Raw genomic sequence first — 22,759 nt, forward strand, 5'->3', positions numbered from 1 at the left:
CTCATGACATCAACTATATGATCCGATCGAGTAGAGTCTTCAAAAATCGTATGTGGAATCATTTTTGGCCATGACTGCAAGCCAGACTGTTGCAGAATGTAGTTCAAGGCTGTTGACTTTGTACCAGCACGTAGCTGAGGCTCCCTACGACTTGATGATAATACTACAAGTGAGGCCGGATATGGCTCTAGCTCGTACTTCAGCAGCTCACAGAGGGACGAAGTTTGTGTTGAATTTGCAAGATGCATAGCTCGTTTAAGCAGTTCAGTTTCCCAAAATCTTTTTTTGTCGCTGTTTCTTTTTTCCTTCTCTGGCAACAGAAGCGAAGGTTTGCACTAGGCTAACTTTTACTTTCGTGGATGTCCCTTCGAGATATGAACTCACGGCTTCGAAGCCAATGTCTCGGAAGTTCAGCAGAAAATTTGATACAGCTTCTGGAGCTCTATCCCCATAAAGTTATCATAAGGTTGTCATAGAGTTGTGCAGCTCTGTTCTCGTCGTCTTGAATGGGTGGCCGAGCAACTCTACCAAGTCAATAACCTGATTTTGGCCTTTTATTGTCAGATTCGTAAACGCAGTGGTATCTTCATGATGTTTCATTTCCTCGTCATCCATATTCAGGTTTGCTTTCAGCGTTCTGGTGACTGCTGCGAGAAAGGAGAGAGTAGCCAGATATCGATCCCTGGCATTTTCATTCTTTGTCGCACGAGCGATACCAGAAATTCCTTGATGACCTGATGACTTGATGACCTGATGTCCAGATTCACGGTCGACTCTAAAGCCAGATCGCATGAAATTTTGCAAAACGGCTTGGTTGTTTTCATAACAGCAAAATTGCCACTTACAAACTCTCTCTGAACTTCTGGTGCTTTTTCAGGCAGTTGTAGTATTTTTTCTAGGTAGTTAAGCGCGGCTGCGGCGTGTTTATGGTTTCCAGATAAGAAGAAAATCGGAATCATCTCTTTTGTGGCGTTTAAGTGTGATCCCCAGTCCGCAGCTCTTTCAGCATAAAGATAGTCGTTTCCGGTACAGATAAGATCTAAATAGTAGATCCAGAGTCTATGACTCCTTATGGTAGATCTGGACTCATTGCACTTCGAAGAAAAGCGGAGCAATGCTGTCCAACGCATCTCCTATCTTTTTACATGCTTCAGAACTAGTTGTACCAACATGGTGTACCTCACGGAAGACAACTGACACCCATCAAAAATCGTTGTTGCCGGAATCCTTACCTTTAGCTAGATCAAATAAATATCCTAAATCATTTCCTTTTATGTCGTAGTTTTCAGTACTTTATGCGATAGTCAGTGATCCAAGGCTCGCTATCGTTAAAAAATTAGGGAGGGGTGACTTACATAAGCCGCAGTTGGTTTGGGTACGGATGCCGGGGTAATGTAAGGTGTATAAAACGAATATCGGGGTGCACATGCTCGCACTAATGTAGAACTTGACGATTTTAGCCTATAAAGGAGAAAATTGGCCTTTTATGGCTAAGTACTTTATCCAACTAAAACCCGATATGTAAGATGCTTGGCTTTTATTTATTGCTGTGGAAACTAAATTCGCGCATGCGATCGCAGAACGAGGCATCTGTTGTTTTTTTTTCCGGTTTAAAGATATTACTACTACTACTAACAACTCATCGCAGCACCAAGCCGCGGGAGGCCAACACAGCTACGCTTCTCCTCCATCCCGATGTATTCAAAGCCTCCCTTTTTACACCCGCCTAAGAAGTTCCCATTACCTTTAAATCTTTCTTTACGTCCTCCCACCCCAGACGAGGACGACCTGCTTTCCGTCCTCGTCTGGGGTTAAAAGTATTAGTTGTATAGAATGTAAATACATTATTTGATTCAGAAAGGAGCGGTCTATTGTTTGGTGAGATAAAAATTATAGGTTGTGTTGAAAGTATTTCGATTAAAACGCCCACTATTTAGAAAATTTTCTCTTTTTTTGGGGGGGGAGGAATTTTATTCTTCAAACACTTATATATTCTTGCAGATTCAAGTCTCGACTTTGTTTTTATTAATAACGTGTAAAGAACATTCTGGTGGTTCGAAGTATGTGCAGTTTGATTCGTTTTCATTTTTTCTTCACAGCTAAAAAAATTAAAAAAAAAAAATTGGTGATTGTAGGCTAATTTCTTAAAGCTATGACGTTATTTAGAAAAACTAAATAGTGGCTCAAGAATTAAGATTTTTGAAAAAGAGGCACACAGTTTGACTCGTAATGACGAGCAAAATTCAAATAAAGCATAAAAATATACTTATGTAGGCAAAAATTTCAGAAAACTCGAAAAAAAAACAAGAAAAAGTATATTAAAAAACCTTGTTTTCATTCTACAAAAGTTGTAGGTGGCTTAAAAAAATACTGATCGCAATTTCAGATTCAGTGTGAAACGTTTCGATGCCAATTTCAGACCTTGCAAAGAGAAAAAGCAAGATGCCTGTTTTATACTTATTAAAAAGTATGATTTTTTTAATTTCTTAAACTGATGGTATTATGAATTAAGCGGATATCGGAAGCAGTATAACCAAGATGATCCGCAATTCCCATTCATGTAGAGGGTATGGCACTAGACCCTTATAGTCCAAACTGAAGGTGCTGATTTCTGTTTCATGGCACTTCAGCCAAGAAGTGCATTGGAGGTGTGCTTTCGCACACCCTTCCTGCTTACCATCCTCAAGGTTCTCAATGTACCTTTAAAAAAGCTGAGTCGACTCTGCCTGAGCTTACAGAGTCACACCACTAACCCCTGTTCCTAACCAAATAACCGGCCACACCGGGAATTGCACCCCCACCATTCGGACAAAGGATTCCAAGTCTAGGGCGCCAACCACTCGGATAGGACGGCTCTTCATTTATGTAACACGGCCATTCTCATTCATATAACACCCAAACTTCACAATCTTGAAGCAAAACTAGCAAAATAGAAATGGAGCCAAAGCCGTAGAATTTAAAAATTTTACCATAACTTTCAAATTTGAACCATCACCAGCGTGGAATTATGATTTTTTGTAAATAAACATAATCCTTCTTACTTTAAATTTTTCTATTTTTTATATTTATATATATATATTTTTTATTTTATATTTTATATATATATATATATATATATGTATATATATATATATATATATATATATATATATATATATATATATATATATATATATATATATATATATATATATATATATATATATATATATATATATATATATATATATATATATATAATATATAATATATAAAATATATATATAAAATATATGTGTATATATATATAAAATATATATTTTATATATATATATATATATATATATTTAGATTTTTTAAATTTTTCTATAGTTTCAATGGTTGTCATTTTCAGATAGAATAAAATCATGGCTTTTCATAAAAATACTAAATTTGCCAACATGTTTAGCCATTTGTCAGTTGTTAAGTCAGGAGTAAATAGGTAAATTTACATGTAAGGTGAACAAACATAGTTGTCCTTACTTTTTTCTTTCAAATTCTTTATATCTTGTACGGGTTTCAAATAGAATGAGAGTTTGGTATTTCATATATTCTAACTTTGATAATGGTTTAGTCATTTGTGTGTTTCTACTACTACTACTAATAACTCACTACAGTACCAAGTTGCCTTGGGCCGAAACAGTTGCGCAAGCTCCTCCTCCAACCCTATATATCCAAATCTTCCCTCTTCACACCCTTCCAAGAACTTCTAATTTAAACCATTTCTTACGGCTTCTTGCCAAGCCATTTGGTTCTGTTATTACGACCTGCTTTTCGTTTTGCCCTAGATGGATGGCCAAATAGGACGATCATTGACAATCTATCACCCTTGATTCATGAACGTGTCCTAGCCACCTCAACCTTTCTCTCTTTATAGCCCTAGAAAGCCCTAGAAACCACTTTTTTTGTAGAGCGTACGATTCGAAATACAGTCGGTCAAAGGGATGACCAAAACAATCCGTACACAATTCCTTTGGAGAACATATAGTAAATCCTCCTCCGTCTTTCGAAGCACCTACGTTTCAGAAGCATACTTGACCACTGTCATCACTCTAGCTCCAATATTCTAGTATTTGTTCGCAGACTTATCTACCTACTCTTCCAAACTTATTTTAACTGTGAAAAATCACCCAGGGCTTTGGCTATTCTGCCGTCACTGCATCTACAATCTTTACTTATAATGCTTCCTAGGTAAGTGAAGCTATCAACATGATCGATCTCCTCATTGCCTCGCATCACCTGTTCCCCTTAATTTATTCCTAGTCTAAGCGAATTAGTCGTCTTAGCGTTAATTTTCAAACCTATTCTTGCCCCTGAACTCTCATAACGTCCAAGAACTCGTTCATTTTGCTAACATCTCCATATCCATTTCCTTGATCCATTTTGCTTCATCCCGATTCCCAATTTCCTACGTAAACCGCAGTATCATTGTTCATGCACCTAACACTAATCACTTTAACGTATGTACAGTATCTGATATACCATGCAAGGATGGAGCCTTTGTAAAAACTGTCATTTTCTAAGGTTTTCCTTTTGGTTGTTTAAAAATTATTAAAGTTTTTAGGGCTAGACCAAAGAGCATGGATAACTCACAAGTGGGAACTGGCGCTAGTGTCGCAAAAATTTCAGAACGGCATCTAACATTTGGCAACACTTGGTATTTTTTTTAGTGTAATAATAAGAATAATTAATTTAATTTTTGTAGTTGGTAAAATTAGTGTAATAATAAGTGTCTGATTTCTGACAAAAAAATGATTATAAAACTTTCAAAAATGCCAACTGTCGCAAAACATTAGATGGCGTTGATGTTTTTGCCAACACTAACGCCAGTTTCGACTCTTTTAAGTTACCCTTACTCCTTGGGCAGGACCACATTTTCAACAAACTGATAATAAACAAGTAAAACTGATTAGTTAATTTGTCAACACTACTTGTCCATTAGCGATCAAACACATTCTTAAGCTGTTTGGTGCCGTATCCATTTTCACCCACGTTTCTGTTTTTTTAAATTCGGCACCCGCTACTACTAAAACTGCATTACTGAACATGGAGGTCTTTTTATTCAAAATTAAATTCCTGTTTTTTCTAATTTCATAATATAGATATAACTGTGTAAATTCTAACTTAACCAATTAGATCGTGTTTCATTTTCACTGTCCTTGATACTTTGGACCAGTAAAATAAACGGCCTTTACAAATAACTTTACTCCTTATTCGGGGACTCAGCGCAATAATGCTGTACAAGCAGCACCATGAAACTTTCTTGGATTAAAAACATCGCTGCACAGGTTCATCAGTCTAAGTTTCTTAGATCAGGTCTGCCTTAAATCGACCAAAAAAGACAAAAAGTAAACAAAGTGAAAATTAAGACTCCTTATAATGAAAACACAATTATATAAAACAATATTTACACTATGCGTAAACAATACTTCAAGCGCCCTTGCAAACCATAAAGGTACTACTCCAAAACGTAAAATTCATATAATATCAATAAATAAAAATACGAATTGAAAAAAGAATAAGACACTATTTTACATGGCACGGAACGAAGCTCAAATCGTTAATTAAAAAATAAAAGGTAACTTTAAACTTCGACCCACTATTGTCATCATCTTATAAAATATACTATATTATAAATAGATGTTACAAATAAATCCAGTAAGTTATTGCAGAAAACCCAGTAAGATTGCAGAAAATAGTACCATGTTATAAAAAAATTTCTCCGGGGAGGGTTTTATTCACCTCGTTCTTGGATACAGATACATAAAGAGATTCAATTATTGTTTTTTATATCTTCTTCTTATGCTCCTGTATATATTGCAAAATAAAAGTCATATTTGTACCATAGGAACTGCTATTTACGGAGGGAGTGATTCAATTATATCCAACATCAGCTTCTTCTTTCAACTGCCAAGAAAAAAAAATCATCTTTCTTGACCCATCTTACGTCTGTTCAAGCCTGAAAACCACGGTTTACAAAGATTTTTATTTGGTTGCTTCAAAATTATGAAGCTTCTAGGGCAGTTTTATAATTTTAGTCAGTGTTGCCACGTTGAATCGTAAAAATAAATAAGCAAAACTAATTAGTTAGATATGACAACACTCCCTTAAAAATTCAAAAATTGACAATCTATTATTCTCAAAGATAGCAATACCCCTAAAGGAAAGCTACACTTTTTAAGCTGTTTGGCGCCGTATATATTTAGGTTACTTTCTGCTGATTTTTCATCCACATTTCATTTTTTCTAAAGTTGGCGCCAACTACTATTAAAACTGCAAAGCTGCCTTTTTTCATAAAAAATTAAATTTATGATTTTTCCAAAGTTTTTAAAATATGTATGGATAGGTAAGCAGTTTCCAACTAACCAATTTAAGCAATCAAAATTTAATTTCCCTGTCCTTGGTACTTACAAAAAAAAAACACAATAGGGTTTACGAAAAAAACTTGGAGAAAAGGGGAATAAAACCCCCTACTCCCCCCCCCCCTGGATACGGCCTTGCTACAAATGACTTCGGGTTAAGAAGTTCCATGATCTTTTTCTAAGTCTTTCTTGGCCGTTTTCTTGAATATATTATAAAAACAAAAGTCAGATTGTTACCATGGAAACTACTGATTCTGGGAGGGTTTATTCAACCCCTTTAATTATATAACATGCATCATCTTTAAAAATTTATAGTAGAAATTACAAATGAATTCTTTCTCAGTTGCCCTCGTGAAAACTTCACAAAAACGACAGTGAGATTTCTACCGTGTGAGGCCGTAGCATAGAGACTGTTAAGTTACGGAAGGGGTCCTTCAATTCGACCAAGAGTCAACATTATGTTTAAGATAAATACTATTATTAATTGATATTATAAATACATTCGAAGAGGCTGAAAACTTAAGAGCTCGATGAATTTAAGGTTTTCCAACACATGTTTTTGGTGTTTTTATACTTTTGATACTTTAGGTCTCTATTTGTCAGTTTTTTGAGTAAGAACACCCCCCCCCCTCTTTGCAGGTATAATTAGTAAAGAAATAATAACAAAATATATACAATAGAACTAATCTATCCTACCTCCAGATGGGCCCCAATTGAAATCTGTGTCCGAAAATAACAAATTAGTTTCTGATTTTTTTGTTTCCGGATTTCTAATTAACGAGTGCCCGGATTTATTAGAAATGGTTTACTGAACCCGATTTTTAGCTCGATCTAGCATCCCAATGCGATAAATCTTGCCAGACAATATTTTTTTTAATCTTACATTGCATAGCGTCTCTTTAGCAAACTTCAGATTCATCTCTAAATGATTAACAGTTTTTGACATATGGTAATTTCAGTTGAAGGATATTGACTACATCCCTGTTCAGTCCCACTATATGACCTGACTCCTATTTATCTCCCTTTCATCACCATTACTGTTAGCTCCCTAAATCTTATTATTGATTCATTTGACAAAAGATTAATTTTGTGCGCGCAATAATGATGAACACGTACCTCGGCTTTTGTTCTACCTCGAATTATTTATGCCTGCCTCTTAAAAAAATAATTAAAAAAAAGTGGAAAAAAAACTTTAAAAAATAAAAATCAGAATATTTTGACTCATATATATATATATATATATATATATATATATATATATATATATATATATATATATATATATATATATATATATATATATATATAAATCACATCTTAATAGCCTCCAAAATTCTGCAATGATTGCAGTATTTTGGAAGTTATGAAATTGTGAGTTTTATTTCAAGTTTTATTGTGAGTTTTATTTGTTTGTTTGTTGTCTTTTCCACTGACTTATTTAAAATATACCCTCTCTCTCTTAAAATGAGTACTCTTTTGGAAGAAGGCGACTATAATGAAACCTAAGAGAATAATTCCGCGGTAATATAACAGCCGTCTTCAGCAAGAGTAGGAAGCATATGACAAAAAAAAAGAGTTTTAGCGTCACCCCTCTACGCGAGTTAGGCTAACACTGGTCAAGTGAATTTAAGTTTGAATGGAATTATTTCTTTTTCATTATTTCTTATTAAAAATTGGGGTAATAATAGGAAAAAATAATCAGAAATGTGAGTTTCTGAGACTTTGGAGAAACTAGAAAAATGGAAACATGAATACTTTATCATTTGCTCAATGGCAGTGATCGACAGAATACAAAAAAAGTTGCACATACAATCAACAAATAAAAGCAGCATTAAGCTTTCCCTTACCATTTACCCCAGGAATGTTTTAGACAATTTAGATTTGATTTATTTAATTAATGATTTACTAATTTTAAATAATTAAATATTTGAATTAGTTCGCTGCTGATTACGATCATTGAAACATTTTAACGTAGAAATATATACGACTATTTAATTTTTTTATTTAAGTTTTTTGCTTATTGCAGTCATAACACTTGGAGTGTTGACGATGGCTCTCTCTTAATTTGGTTCACTTTTGTGATCTTTTTTATTTTAATTGTTATTTCGAACAGTATATTTTATACGTTTGCTCACTTTTATGCTATTAACTTACTATAGCTTCGTTTTTTATTTGCATCGTTCGTTGATGATGGCTGTTGTATATATAGCCAAAATAATTGCTTAGGTTTTATTTTTAAAATATTAAATCTACGCATTGATGATGATGAGGAAGTCCGCAAGTTTTTAATGAATGGTTCTGTTTAATTAAATTATACACTATAAATTACTTTTTATATTATTAAATTACTTTATTACTCTTGCTAAAAGTAATTATTATTATTATTCAATGTTTGCTATTTAATTTTATTCTTTACAGAAGACGACTGTTTCAAGCGAAAATTCAGCTAAAATATTCGATTGGTTTTATTGCAGTCACTGACTTCTAAAACAAATCCCCATTTTATAAAAAGCGGTCTTTCCACTTTCGAAATGAATTTTCTGTCCTTGCATACGATGGAATTTTATTTTATGAATTTTAAAATTACGCACTGATGATAATGACGCAATAAGAAATCCGTCCAAATCCACAAGTGGGGCTGATCTTGTCTATGGCTAATTTGAAGGTAAAATAGTTCTATTCTACTGTGGCGAGATATAAAATATTATATTCAGAATGGCTCTAATAAAACAGAAGACACAATGATAACAACAATAAATAATCACAGTCACATCTCCAAACAAATCTCAATAGAATCCAGGATTCGTATGCTCAATAATACATCGTTTACAAAATTTTTTCACAGTTCTATAACCATCTATGGAAATTACACAGTCTTGAATGTTCAACTGCTGCAGACCTCGGCAGTAATAAGCAATCGCTTGAACGCCTGTGTCACTAACAAGCTCACAACTTTTAACACTGAGTTTTTTCAAGTTGGGGCAGTTCTCAGCAAGGTGTCTCAGTCCAGCGTCAGTAATATCACATTTTCCAATGTCTAGTGCTCGAAGTCTTGAACAACTTCGAGCCAGTGCTTCAAGACTCGAGTCTGTCACTGTTTCACAACCACGCATATTCAGATATCGAAGTTTATAGCAATGCCGTGCGATATGTTTCAGTCCGGCATCAGTAACCTGGAAATGAAGATTTATAAATAGCTAATAAATCACATCATCACTTTTCTTTTTTAAGAGAGCCATAGAAATAGAGAGAGAGTCAATCACAAGGATTGACTCTCGTAAAAATAGGGATGAGTCATATAATGTTAATTATATGACTCATATAATGTTAATTTATGTTGTTATTAAATTGCATATTTAAATATAATATTAAGTCATATAATATTGCATAAGAAGGTAAAGAGAAAAAGAGAGTAATAGAGGACTTCCAAGGTCGATCATATTGACTGTTGTAAGAATAGGGATCATTCATCAAATACTAATTTAAGTCATTATGAAGTCCCAAAGTCAATCTAATATTACATAAATGATTAATAAGTCACAAGATTAATACCCTTTTTCAACAGAGAGATAGAGAAAGATAGATAGATAGATAAATAAATAGATAGATAGAGAGATTGAGAGAAAGAGAAAGAGAGAGAGAGAGAGAGAGAGAGAGGGGGGGGGGTTAGATAGATAGATAGAGAGAAAGAGAGATGGAGAGAGAGAGAGAAAGGAAAATAGACAAATAGATAGACAGAGAGACGAATAGCTAGATCAATAGAGAGAGAGAAGAGCTACAAGGTCAACCGTATTGACTAGATGCATTCATCTAAAATTTATTCGTTCCTCTTTCAATTTTTCGAACAGAAAACGGAAAAATACTTTTTCTTATGTATTTTATGATAAGATGAGGATTCGTGGTAAGAAAAAAAAGGCCAAGAAAAACAAAGGATGAACTAAACAAAGGATGAAAATTAAGAAAAACAAAGGATGAACTCCAACAATGAATCTGTCTAGAATTATTGTGAAAACTGCTTAACTTACCTGGTCACACTTAGCGATTGAGAGGTATCTTAAGCTCGGTCCGAGTTTAGCCAATTCGAAGAGGCCTCTGTCTGTAATCTGTAGACAGTCTGAGACACTGAATTCCCTTAGACCCTGGCAATAACTCACAACATTCTTGATTCCAGCATCTACAAGAAAAGAAAAGATTTCAAATGTTGAATACTATCATTGGAAAAAGAACCTAATCCACCCATAAATTTTGAATGCGTGTGCGTAGGTTTAGGAAGGGATTTTCTAAATTTTAAGAAGGCTTACCCTTCTACCCCTAGCTGTCATACATTTTTGCTTAATACTACAAATGAGATGTTTTCAGAGTTCATCTTAAAAACTTTCCAAAAGTCACTCGACCTCTGGACAGCGCAACTGAATCTGAAACTTGGCAACGGATAAACTCCAAAACTTCGATTTACACCTTACGGCAAAATTAGCAGAACACAGTTTTGTTAAAGAACTACTGGAGCTAACCACTCTTCAACACATGGAACCATCTGAGGCCAACACGGCAGCGCACGCTCCTTTTTTCACCAGGTGAAAGAATCCTTCTTTACTTTCCTCCTTGAAGTTTCAACTTCCGTTCAATCCTTCCTTATGACCACTATCCACCCATTTGATGATATTCTGCTTTGAGTTTGGCCTCGGAATACCTACCCTCTGGTGGGTAGCCCAAGTCAGGTGGGGGAATGAAGCCCTGTTTTATGTCCTGACGATTTTTCCTACTGAGAAGGAATCCCTCCCTCTAAGAACGGTCCAAAGACCCCTCTTTAAAATAAGGATCCTAAAAATGTAGTTTTTTCCCTTTTTATAGCAATAACAAAAAGGGCATTAAAATTTCTAAAAAAAAACTAAATGTGTCTTGGTAGTAAATACCTATTATATAAATTTTACTCTTTTCTTCTACCATAATAACGAATATAATAAGAGACTATTCTATTGTATCCTTTAGGAGTTTTTATTTCAAACGTATTATTTTCGCCATTTTATGACCCATAAGGAAACAAGACTCTTTTAGATTTCAATTAATACTGAATTCTAAGGATTGCAAAAAGACGAGTCTGCATTCTTCAAATGAATTGTTAAGTATTTTTGAATAGCTAATTATATTTCAATAAAAAAATTCCTTTTGTTTCGGGAGAGGGGGGGGGGCAAAAGGGAATAACTTTTACACATGTATTCTTCAGGTTTATCTTAAGCTTCTTCGAACCAATAATGAGAGATTCTGTGTACGCTTGAAAACAGGCTAAAAAACGGAGGAGGGGATTATGCTTTCAGCTTGTTATCGTTCGTACTCTGAGGCAAGATTCCACTCCATCTATATTGGGAGGGTATAGGATCAAGCAAGGAAAATTTTGCAGCACACATTTGTCAGATTCATCTTTAGCTTCTTTGGCTGGATAATGGGGAATTTCGCTACCCTATGCGCAGGCTTGCTTAAATATAGGCTAAAAATGGTAGTGGGGACAATCGTGAATTCTTATTTTTGTCGCAATCACCTGGGCCATCGTCCCTATATTGGGGAGGCATTAAAGCAACCAAGGGTGTAATTACAAGCACATATTTTCATATTTATCTAAAACTTCTTTGGGCCATAACTTCTTTGGGCCTAAACTTCTTTTGGTCTGGTTAGTTGGGCCTAAACTTCTTCATAGCTCGGGATTAAACGCAGTATTCAATTTTCTGCATTGCAACAATAATTAAATATTTAGAAATTATTCAAGGAAATGGCATACCTTTACGCAGAAAATATTGGGAAAATCCCTCCCTCCCCTTTAGATTGGTTCAAAGGTATCACAGCAAAATTGAAAAACTACACTCTAAAATGTACTTCCCGCCTAAGTAAAGATACTTTCCCCCACCCCACCTTTTTTAAAGGTTAAACCAAAGTGTTTTTGAGAAAAGGAGCATAATTAAATATTTAATCAATTATTCAGCATTAAATCCAAGTAGAATTACGCCCTTTTTATGACGGATTACGTCGGATTTTCCTAATACAGCACAGTCTAGCGTATAGCACCTAAAAATAATATTTTCCGACTTGGTTGAATTTTTAAAAGAATATGCAAAATTTTATTTTCTCTTAATTGGAAAGCGAATTTAATTACTAAAAGAAAAGAGAAAGTGAGGGAGAAAAGAGATAGAAAGAGAGACAGAGAGAGAGCGAGAGAGAGAGAGAGAGAGAGAGAGAGAGAGAGAGAGAGAGGAAGGGGAGAAATAAGAGAGAAAAAAAGAATTGAGAGGGAGAGGATGGGGAATAGTGGTGGTGCAATTATACATTTTTGCAAAATTGTGACAACACTACAAACATTGTATATTGAAATAAAAAAAGACATATTTATTAAATACAGATTTATGACTCTTTTCTTTGTGTTTTGAATTCATTTTCTTGACAGTAGTCTGTTGGCTTCGCAAATAGTATTCAGTTATCAATCCTCCTATGCTTTAAGACCACCTAGAGGTGGGTGGGGGGGGGGTGTAAATGATCTATCACATAAATTATATAAGAAATGGGTGCTTCAATAGATGAGCCTAGATCAATCCTGGTTGTTGAGAAATAACAAGGGTTACTAGCATGGATGTATCCAGGGTCTTTGTTAGGGGGAGGGAGGGTACAAAAATTTTTAAAACGCATCAGAAATTCACTTATATGCATTCGTTGCGTTTTTGCGAGTCGGACAAAAAATTCAGCTGGGGAGGAGGGGAGGGGGTTTAAACCCGGTAGCTCCGCCTGAAATTGGACACAGCCTTGATCAATAGTTATATTTATCCGCAAAACGATCTATTGAAGTTCCAAGAACAGTGAAAACAAAGTAGGACTGTTAGAAAATAGTTAAGTGGAAACTTAGAGAACAATACATATCTTACAAATTTAGCAAAAATTAGAAATTCAATTTTCCATGATAATGACCTTCATAATCAGTTATCCAGATTTTGTGATTTAAAGGTCCCAAATAAATAAAAGGAAAGGTGAACAAAATCGTCAAAAAATAAGCTAAAAATAGATGGCACCAACAAGCTTATGAAGAGCTGCTTTTCTTTGAAGATTTAGTTGTCCCTGGGAATCTGTTGATTTGAGTTTTAGGGTGATTGTTTGTCGTTTTCTTTTACGGACAAAAGTGCTGTCAAATTTACCTAATTAGTTCTCCTTATTTATTTGCACGGTTCAACATGGCAACACTGACACAAATGTGGTGCTGCCCCAGAAACTTCATAATTTTGAAACAGCTAAAAGATAAATTAGAAAATCGCGGCTATCAGGTATGAACAGCCCTAAGATGGGTCTAAGCGACAGCCCTAAGCGACAAAAAGTATTTTGATTTTGATGTTTTTGGTACTTTAGTATCTGAAACACACTCACTAAGTTCAACTCACCTGTGATATGTACGCATCGCCTTAGGTATAAGCATTGTAATTGAGTGCAATTTCTTACAACTACAAGAAGACCGGCGTCTTGTAAGCCTAAGCAATCTGTCAAATCCAGATATTGAATTTGAAGAAACAATTGAGGTCGCGGGTAATGACTGGGATCGGAATGTAGCCCTAACCCTCTTGATGTACTTGGCAAGTTTGAATGACTCGGTGCGCCATCTATGCATGTGATTTGACTGCAACCTGGAAAAATCAAAGCATTTTTAATCCATTTGAAGACACAGTTGCCCCCCTATTTTATTCAAAAAAAATTTTAGATCTAGTAAAAATCAAAACAACTTAATAATCTAGTGAAATGTCAAATCTAGAAAAACTGATCAGAGCTAGCAAAAGCTGTGAAAATCTAGTACATTTACAAAAGAAGTTTTTTTTTCGAATTTGCCAAGTTTAATCTGATCGCCTGTCCAGTCTTAACTTCAATCTTATTTGCTGACTAGGAGACTTGCCATGAGTGGCACTGCGTTTTGTGTCATCCACTCCACAGAGAATTTGAAGTTATAAGACACACCATTCCATCACGGCTTTTGATTTACCATACCATTTCAATTTCCATTTTACATGGGTTTGGCTACCCCCCCCCCCCCACCCCAGATTATCATTGGTATGAATGGGTTTTGCGGCACACGAGTTTTTTTTGGCCACATCTAGTAAAATGGGTCCCAATCTAGCAATTTTTTCGCTAAAAATCCAGTCAATAATAAAATGTCAGATTTGCAACTCTGACACAACAACCAGATCTACTCAATCTTTAAAACCAGATTCAGGTATTTTCCGCCAGTAATGACTTCCCACCAGCAATGATTCCCCCAAAAAGAAGTTCCCGGGTGGCTACTGAATTTTGATATAAAAAAGCACCTGGCTAAAACTATTTAGATATGAATGATGTTTTGGCCAGCAGATTTGAGAAAAAAAAATCGGCAGCCGAATTAGAACTTACACCTGGCGGAAATTAACCTAATATGAAAACAGTGCAACTGATTGTTAATTTAAGATCGTGAGCGAACAGTTCCCACATACTGTGTTTTGCAGATAATGGCAGCGACATAGCGGATAGCGGAAGATTTTTACCTGCTTTTTTTTTTTAGAAAAACACAAAGCTGCACGAATTTAAATTTTTCAATACGTGCGAGAAAACGTGCACAGGAATCAATTGGATACCTAATTGTTAAAAAAGAACTGTATAAAAAAATGTATCATTTTTGTAAAAATTCGTGGAAATTCGCAGGAGTTAGCTGATTGCTTCGTAGCAATAACGGAAGTTGAACCGTAGCAAAAGGATCTAAACTCAAATTATATAATATAAGGAAAAGGTGGTTTCGATTTTTTTCGCATCGGGGACATCGGGGATTTTTTTCGCATCGATTTTTTTCGCATCGCAATTTGGGGACAATTTTGTTCGTTTTTAGGGTGCAGCTTGAATTGCATTTCTACAGACTACAACATTTGGGAACTATGATTAAGCAAGGAAATTCAAACAATTTATTAAAATTTAAATATAAATTATTAATTTATAATCTTTACACTTTAATATATTTAAAATCGTAGTGCTTTAAATTTTGAATTTATAATGTTCAAGCACTTTAACAACACTTAAATATATAATAAGCGCTTAACATAAATTAAAAACTACTAACACCACTGACAATACAGCTTTACCCAAACGAATTAGAAACATTCAAACCAACCTTAATTTTGATGAAAGATTACCTTTCATTAAAGATTAAGGTTTTTTTAGGATCCAGCTAAAACAATTATGAGAGTAGACAAATCCTATGTTTTAAGCCTATTTGTTATCGATTACCAAAATAGTTACTATAATTCACACAAATTAGAAAATTCAAACCAAGTTTACTATTAATTAATTTAAATTTAATTAGTCTTTAATGACCTTTCATTGAAGATAAAAGTTTTTTGAATCTAGCTAAAACAATTCTGAGAGTAGACAAATCCTATGTTTTAAGCCTATTTGTTATCGATTACCAAAATAGTTACTATAATTCACACAAATTAGAAAATTCAAACCAAGTTTACTATTAATTAATTTAAATTTAATTAGTCTTTAATGACCTTTCATTGAAGATAAAAGTTTTTTGAATCTAGCTAAAACAATTCTGAGAGTAGACAAATCCTATGTTTTTGGACTATTTGTTATTGACTCCTAAAACAGTTAATCCTAAAATATTAATAGTTACTAAAATTGACTACTAGGTTAGTTTATAGAACATAGATTAGGTTGCAAAAAAAAAAAAAAACACTAATATGTTCAATAATGAACAGCAGAGGTAAAAAGAGAACTGAATATAACAGACAAGGCCAATAGTCTTTTTATGTGTGTTTAACTATTCCAGAGAGTGAAAGGATGTCGTCTGGAAAGATGTAAGGGAAGTAGGAACTTCTTAGGAGGGTGTAAAGAGGGAGGCTTTAGATTGGAATGGAGGAGCGTGCGTAGTTATTTTGGCCTTTGTAGTATTAGTAGTCTTAGTAGTATTGTAGTATTATAGAGTTGTTTGTAGTATTAGTAGTCGTTCTTTTAAATATGCTTAATTTTATTCTTTTATGGGGAGTTATGTGGAAGTATGGTTTAGTATATAGGCTCACACAGCCCAGGTAGTTTATACTGGGGGGTTGGGGGGGAGGGCAAAGGAAAAGTGCAATTTTAGGTTTTCGTTTTTAATTTGTATATACCCTAGCCCCCCAACCTCCCCTCTTGTCTGCAGGGGTACATAAGTGCATTGAGGATTTAGTCTTCTACTTAATGGCTTGGTTCCCTCAGGAGCTGATTTCAAAAAATGGGGGGCCGAAGGGGGCGATTGAAAAATTACAGCTATGATTTCCGTTCTTCAGGTTTAATGTCGGCAATATTTAAGGCATATGCTTTCTTTAGAGAGAAAATTTTGACTAAATAATTTTTGTGTTTATTCTCCAATACTTTCCAACTTGTACATCAAGTTTTTATACTTGGCAATCGTGTGCGTTTTTTTTTTAGTAATCTAGTTAACCGCCTGTTTTTCTTCTCAAATAAGATCAAGCTAAGTGATATCAGCTAAAAGACACGGCACACGTAATGGATACTTGTCAATGATATACCAAGAGTATTGTATCCGTGTTAAATTTTCTGCCAATCTTCTTTTCTTTGTAAAAAAAAAAAAAAAAAAAAAATTATAAATCCTGTGTACCAGATTTAAGCATCCTAGATGAAAGTTTGAGCAAAATGAATGAACTTTTAGAGGTTTTGCGAGTTCAGGGTGCTAGAATATGTTTAAAAATTAATGTTAAGAAGACTAAGTCACTAAGTCTAGGAATAAGGGAAGATGAAAAGATGAAGTTGGGTAATGAAAAGACTGATCAGGTGGGCAGCTTCACTTAACTTGGTAGTATTATTTGTAAAGACGATGGGAGCAGTGGTGATGTTAAAGTAAAATAGCCAAGGCTCAGGGTGTTTTTCACAGTTAAAAAAAGTTTGGAAGAATTGGAAGATAAGCCTGCAAATCAAGATCAGAATATTGCTAGATGATTTCCAGAGAAATTGCCTGCGGATTATTCTGGGTACCCGGCTTACTGAACTTGTTTCAAACAGTAGGTTCTACGAAAAGTGTGGTTCAATCCCGCTTTCTAGGGCTATGATGAGAGAAAGTTTGAGATGGCTAGGGCACGTTCTACGGATGAAGGATTGCAGATTACCGAAGATTGTCCTATTTTGCCAACCGTCTAGGGATAAACGGAAAGCAGGCCGTCCTCGTCTGGGGTGGGAGGATGTCGTGTAGCTGTCTTTGCCTCAGGCGGCTTGGTGCTGCGGTGAGTTGTTAGTAGTAGTAGTTTTTCATTTTTTAATATCATCTTGTTTCCCAGGGAGGGAATCCTCCCTCCAGCTAAACTTATAAATATGCAGAAGAGATCGCTATACGTTAAAATAATACAAAAAAGAATTTTTATTTTTTAAACTTCTTTGTAGTTAAATGTTAAAAATAAACGATAAACGTATATAAATACGAATTTTTCTTCACATAATTTTTTTTTCTCTGTGAACTACTGCTTTTTTTAGCTAGATAAAATATGATAATTAAAAAACAACTATTACAAGGAAAGAATGTCGAAATTGTCTTTAAAATATAAAAAATGCGAATTAGGTTATTTAGATTAAATTTTATTAGCTTTCGACTTAATTTGGTTAAATTTAGTCAATAAAAAAACTTCAAATTAAACTGCCATAAAAAAACGCCACAATTTATACTCAAGAGCCAAAACATAAAATAAACTAAAAAGAAAAGAATTTAAATAAAAAAACACCAGACAGAATAAAAAACAGGTGAAATGAGATAAAAATGAAACAAACAATGCATAAATATTGAAAAAAACATGCACAAACTCGGAAGGGAAACTCAAAAAAGCCATTAAATTCAAATCATGAATAAGAAAAAAAAGATAAAAAAATAAAAGACTTAAAAAGTCATCCAATATCTTTTTTGTGTCAGAACATTTCAAAACAAATTGTCAAATGCTCAATTGCCTCAAAACTTCAAACCACTCAAAAATACCCAGTTGTCCGAAGAGGAAAAAACATAAAACCGATGAAATAAGATGAAAAATGAAATAAAACAATGCAATAAAAACAAAAGAATGAAAAAAAATGCACGAACTCAAAAACAAAACCCAAAAAACGTCAGTCAATTAAAATCATTGAGAAAAAGAATGTTTTTGTTTCTTAAGATTTGTCTTTTTTATACTGTCCTGTGGACTTTCATCTATCGTATATATTTTATATTTTTAATCCGGCCCTGAGGGCGATTGAGTGAAGCTCTTGAACGAATATTTTCATCTTTTTTCCTTCTTCGCAGGCTGTGATTTGTCTCGTTTTTTTTATCTGTTCTCCTGCGTTTTCTCGTTTTGGTAAAAAACTCAAAAGGGAAACCCAAAAATCGTCAGTCAATTAAAATCATTAAGAAAAAGAATTTTTTTGTTTCTTAAGATTTGTCTTTTTTATACTGTTCTATGGACTTTTATCTATCGTATATATAAAATAAAAATACAATATATATATAAATATATATATAATATAAAATACATATATATATATACATAAATATATATATATATATATATATATATATATATATATATATATATATATATATATATATATATATATATATATATATATATATATATATATATATATATATATATATATAGAGAGAGAGAGAGAGAGAGAGAGAGAGAGAGGGAGAAATATATAAGCTAAAAGTTATCCAGAGTCTTTTTTGTATATCCTTTTCTGTCATTCGTAAAGCTATGTAATGGCTACTGCGTGTTCTGTTTGAATTCACCTACAAGGTTGGTTTTCCAAAAGTAATTCGGTTAATTTTTATTCCTCCATCATTGTTATAAAAAAAAAGGTAATACATCACAGTCTCATAGTCTGATATGAAACCATCTTGAAAGAATGTTAACAACATAATGAAAGTAGCAGTTTTTTACGCGCCTAGAGACGTCAAGCAAAGATTCACTACAGAAAATTAAGATCTCAAGAAACTAAAAAGCAGTTTTTTTTAGATTTAAAACATAAATCATAACGCGCCTCGCAGAATATTTAGTTCTTTTTGGATTCTGTCAGATCTTATTATGGGAGAAGAGCGATGTAAGTTTTATTAATGTTGACAAGCGTTGCTCAGTATGTCAGACTCACAAACAAAAAATTTTAGAAAAATTTAGAAGAATATAATAAAAACGAACAGAAAAAAAGGAAGCAGAAGATAAAGAATTGAAGTAAAGGAGAAATTTAGAAGAAGATAATAAAAACGAACAGAAAAAAAGGAAGCAGAAGATAAAGAATTGAAATAAAGGAGAAATTTAGAAGAAGATAATAAAAACGAACAGAAAAAAAGGAAGCAGAAGATAAAGAATTGAAATAAAGGAGAAATTTAGAAGAAGATAATAAAAACGAACAGAAAAAAGGAAGCAGAAGATAAAGAATTGAAATAAAGGAGAAATTTAGAAGAATATAATAAAAACGAACAGAAAAAAAGGAAGCAGAAGATAAAGAATTGAAGTAAAGGAGAAATTTAGAAGAAGATAATAAAAACGAACAGAAAAAAAGGAAGCAGAAGATAAAGAATTGAAGTAAAGGAGAAATTTAGAAGAAGATAATAAAAACGAACAGAAAAAAAGGAAGCAGAAGATAAAGAATTGAAATAAAGGATAAATTTAGAATAAGATAATAAAAACGAACAGAAAAAAAGTAAGAAGAATATAAAGAATTGAAGTAAAGGAGAAATTTAGAAGAAGATAATAAAAACGAACAGAAAAAAAGGAAGCAGAAGATAAAGAATTGAAATAAAGGAGAAATTTAGAAGAAGATAATAAAAACGAACAGAAAAAAAGGAAGCAGAAGATAAAGAATTGAAGTAAAGGAGAAATTTAGAAGAAGATAATAAAAACGAACAGAAAAAAAGGAAGCAGAAGATAAAGAATTGAAATAAAGGAGAAAAATGAGTTTAGAATTAAATTATATACGTAAGATAGTACTTTGGAATTGTATTGAAGTGATTCTCTGGAATAGTATTTTTACTATACTTACTAAGCATAGTAAGAACGAGCACGTACGAGTAAATAAAGAACGAGTAAAGCAGAAGATAAAGAATGAAAATAAAGGAGAAGACAAACGAGTATATACGTTTCAATGAATAACGAGTAAATCAGAAGACATGAACGAGAACTGATCTGGTTCAGTTAAAAAAAAAAGTCACTTTGAAACACGCACTAAATTGTGCAGCTCAACTGGCAACTAGCTCAAATAAATCCGAAATGGCGCAACCGTGCGCCATCGAGCAAAATTGATCAAAATTACTTTGTTAGTTGAACTAACATCGATAAAATTTTAGGATTTTCTTTGGGATTACTTTTGAATTCTCTATAATTTAAACTACTTATAGATTGAGCCTCCAAGCCCCCCCCCCGTCCCCTCATGTGCGCCCCTGTTAATAAGTACTACAAACATAGGAATTTATTTACGACGGGGGCGCAAAATTTCGTTGGAGGGGGACACAGACTTTAGGGTCCGCATCGGTTGAAATTATCCAAAACTGGCCTTACCGTGTAAAAAAAAGAAAAATGAACCTTTCTACAATTTGAGGGTTTAAGTTAATTTTTGCCTTTTGGGGTTAACGAACAGAAACAAATATTTTGTTTTTCATAGTTGAAAGGGTTTAGACAATGGTTGTTCAGTTTTCTGCACAACAATAGAGCATAACCTTCATTTTGAGTCATATAAGTCATTTAGTCATATAGTCATTTAGTCATATAGTCATTTTGAGTCACTTCATTCGACAAAAAACTTCATTTTGAAATACATAATTAATCCTTACTTGGAAACACGCGTTGTTTTCTTATAGGTCGAATAGATTGTTTTTTGGTCAAGCTTATAACGGATAAACATTTAACCAGCTTGAATAGATTAACTAAATGCAAAAATTCATTCTGTGAAGAAAACTTATGAAAATGACGAAATTCGAAAAAAGTAAGAGGCTATCAAGCTGATATAATGGACGTGTTTAAAGGTCAAAATTAGATAGAATTGCGAAATATATGATGGAACACTTTTTGATACCAAAAATACTAATTAAGATTTGTTCCTAACATTAGATTTTTGGCTAAGAATCAAGGCCGCATCCGGGGGTGGGAAGTTAGGGGGTTTGAGTCCCAAACCAAATTTATGTCCATCTCATAAACATGTAACAAAACACATGTATAGACAAAAATTTTTAAGAGTTTTTTTGTAATCCCCCCCACCCCGGACAAAAATAATGGAGTTGGCCTTGCTAAAAATTACAGCCACATTAAATCAGACGAAAAAATGATTAATGAAAAAGAGGAATGAGACAATTATAGTAGAAGGACACTTCGGAAACATGAACATGCTAAAATTCAGTAAAAAAATGATGAAAATGACGAAATCCAGTAAATAAGCTAGAAGTATTTCAAGGTCAAAATACGCTAAAATGTTACTGAAAGATTCACTTTTTTATACCAAAAATTACTTTTAAAAACCTCCTCTAAAATCAGATTTTTGGCGTAGAATTAGAGTAATGGCAAAAATGAGACGTGAAAACGTCGCTGTAGCGTCAAAAGGTCATATCTGACATTCTCTAATTCTCAAATAACTGCCAAGAACCGTTCGTTGGGCTGTTCCCAAAGGGAGGATCATCAAAGTAATGTAAGTTCAATCATACATCAACCCTCATGATGTGTATTTCCCTGTTCATCTTCCTTTTGAGAACATCTTGGTAAACAATTTTCGACATCTATATCAGAAGTGGGATCACAGAAGTTAGACAACAGTGACGAAAAGTTAAAAGAAGAAGAAGAAGAAGGTAAATGCTTACCAGTCACGTCCAGGTGTACTAGGTTTAAACACTTTGATACTAATTCAAATATCCCGCTATTTGTTAATAAGGCGCTGCCCTTGATCTCCAGGTGCTTTAGTTCTGGGCATCTTCTAGCTAATACATGAAGTCCCCTGTCTGTTAATCTAGAGCATCCGTTAAGAGCTACCTTTTCAATTGTTGGACAGAAGGGAGGAGAAGCTCTTCCAAGAATCCTCGTTAAGGTCTGAAAAAATAGAAAAATATTTTAATTCGTTAAATCTACCTACTACTATGACATTACTATATAATTTTACATAAATATAAACATCTTAAACATTCAAAGTACATGAAAATCAAATTTGACTGTTCAATTCGGTTAAGGGGAAACTTACACAATTAAATATTTGTTACAAAAATAGGAACAATCGGGAATCCATTTTTTAAAGAAAAAGATCTCATATGCAGGCATGCAGTTTTAAGTAGCAGCGGTTGCCAGATTTGAAAAAAGAAAGGTGGGTAAACAATCAGCCAAAAATAAGCTAAAACACAT

General features: G+C 33.6%; 1 protein-coding gene across 2 annotated transcripts in view; it reads right to left on the minus strand.

Moving 5' to 3' along the window:
- Positions 1 to 7,680: 7,680 nt before the first annotated feature.
- LOC148941157 (uncharacterized) overlaps positions 7,681 to 22,759 on the minus strand; it is a 136,273-nt gene continuing 121,194 nt past the window's right edge. Inside the window, exons 4-7 of one of the 2 annotated variants that reach the window (XM_089104039.1) lie at positions 22,228 to 22,453; positions 13,793 to 14,032; positions 10,406 to 10,554; positions 7,681 to 9,553 (exon numbers count right to left, since the gene is read on the minus strand). In XM_089104039.1, coding sequence (XP_088960165.1) covers positions 9,167 to 9,553; positions 10,406 to 10,554; positions 13,793 to 14,032; positions 22,228 to 22,453 — 1,002 coding nt within the window. In that variant the 3' untranslated portion in view covers positions 7,681 to 9,166. The remainder of the gene's footprint in view (positions 9,554 to 10,405; positions 10,555 to 13,792; positions 14,033 to 22,227; positions 22,454 to 22,759) is intronic. The other variant, XM_089104038.1, reaches the window with a different exon arrangement.

Source organism: Artemia sp. Qi Xiang Cuo, chromosome 18 (genome assembly GCF_049724085.1).
Source record: "Artemia sp. Qi Xiang Cuo chromosome 18, ASM4972408v1, whole genome shotgun sequence".
Taxonomy (NCBI): Eukaryota; Metazoa; Arthropoda; class Branchiopoda; order Anostraca; family Artemiidae; genus Artemia; species Artemia sp. Qi Xiang Cuo.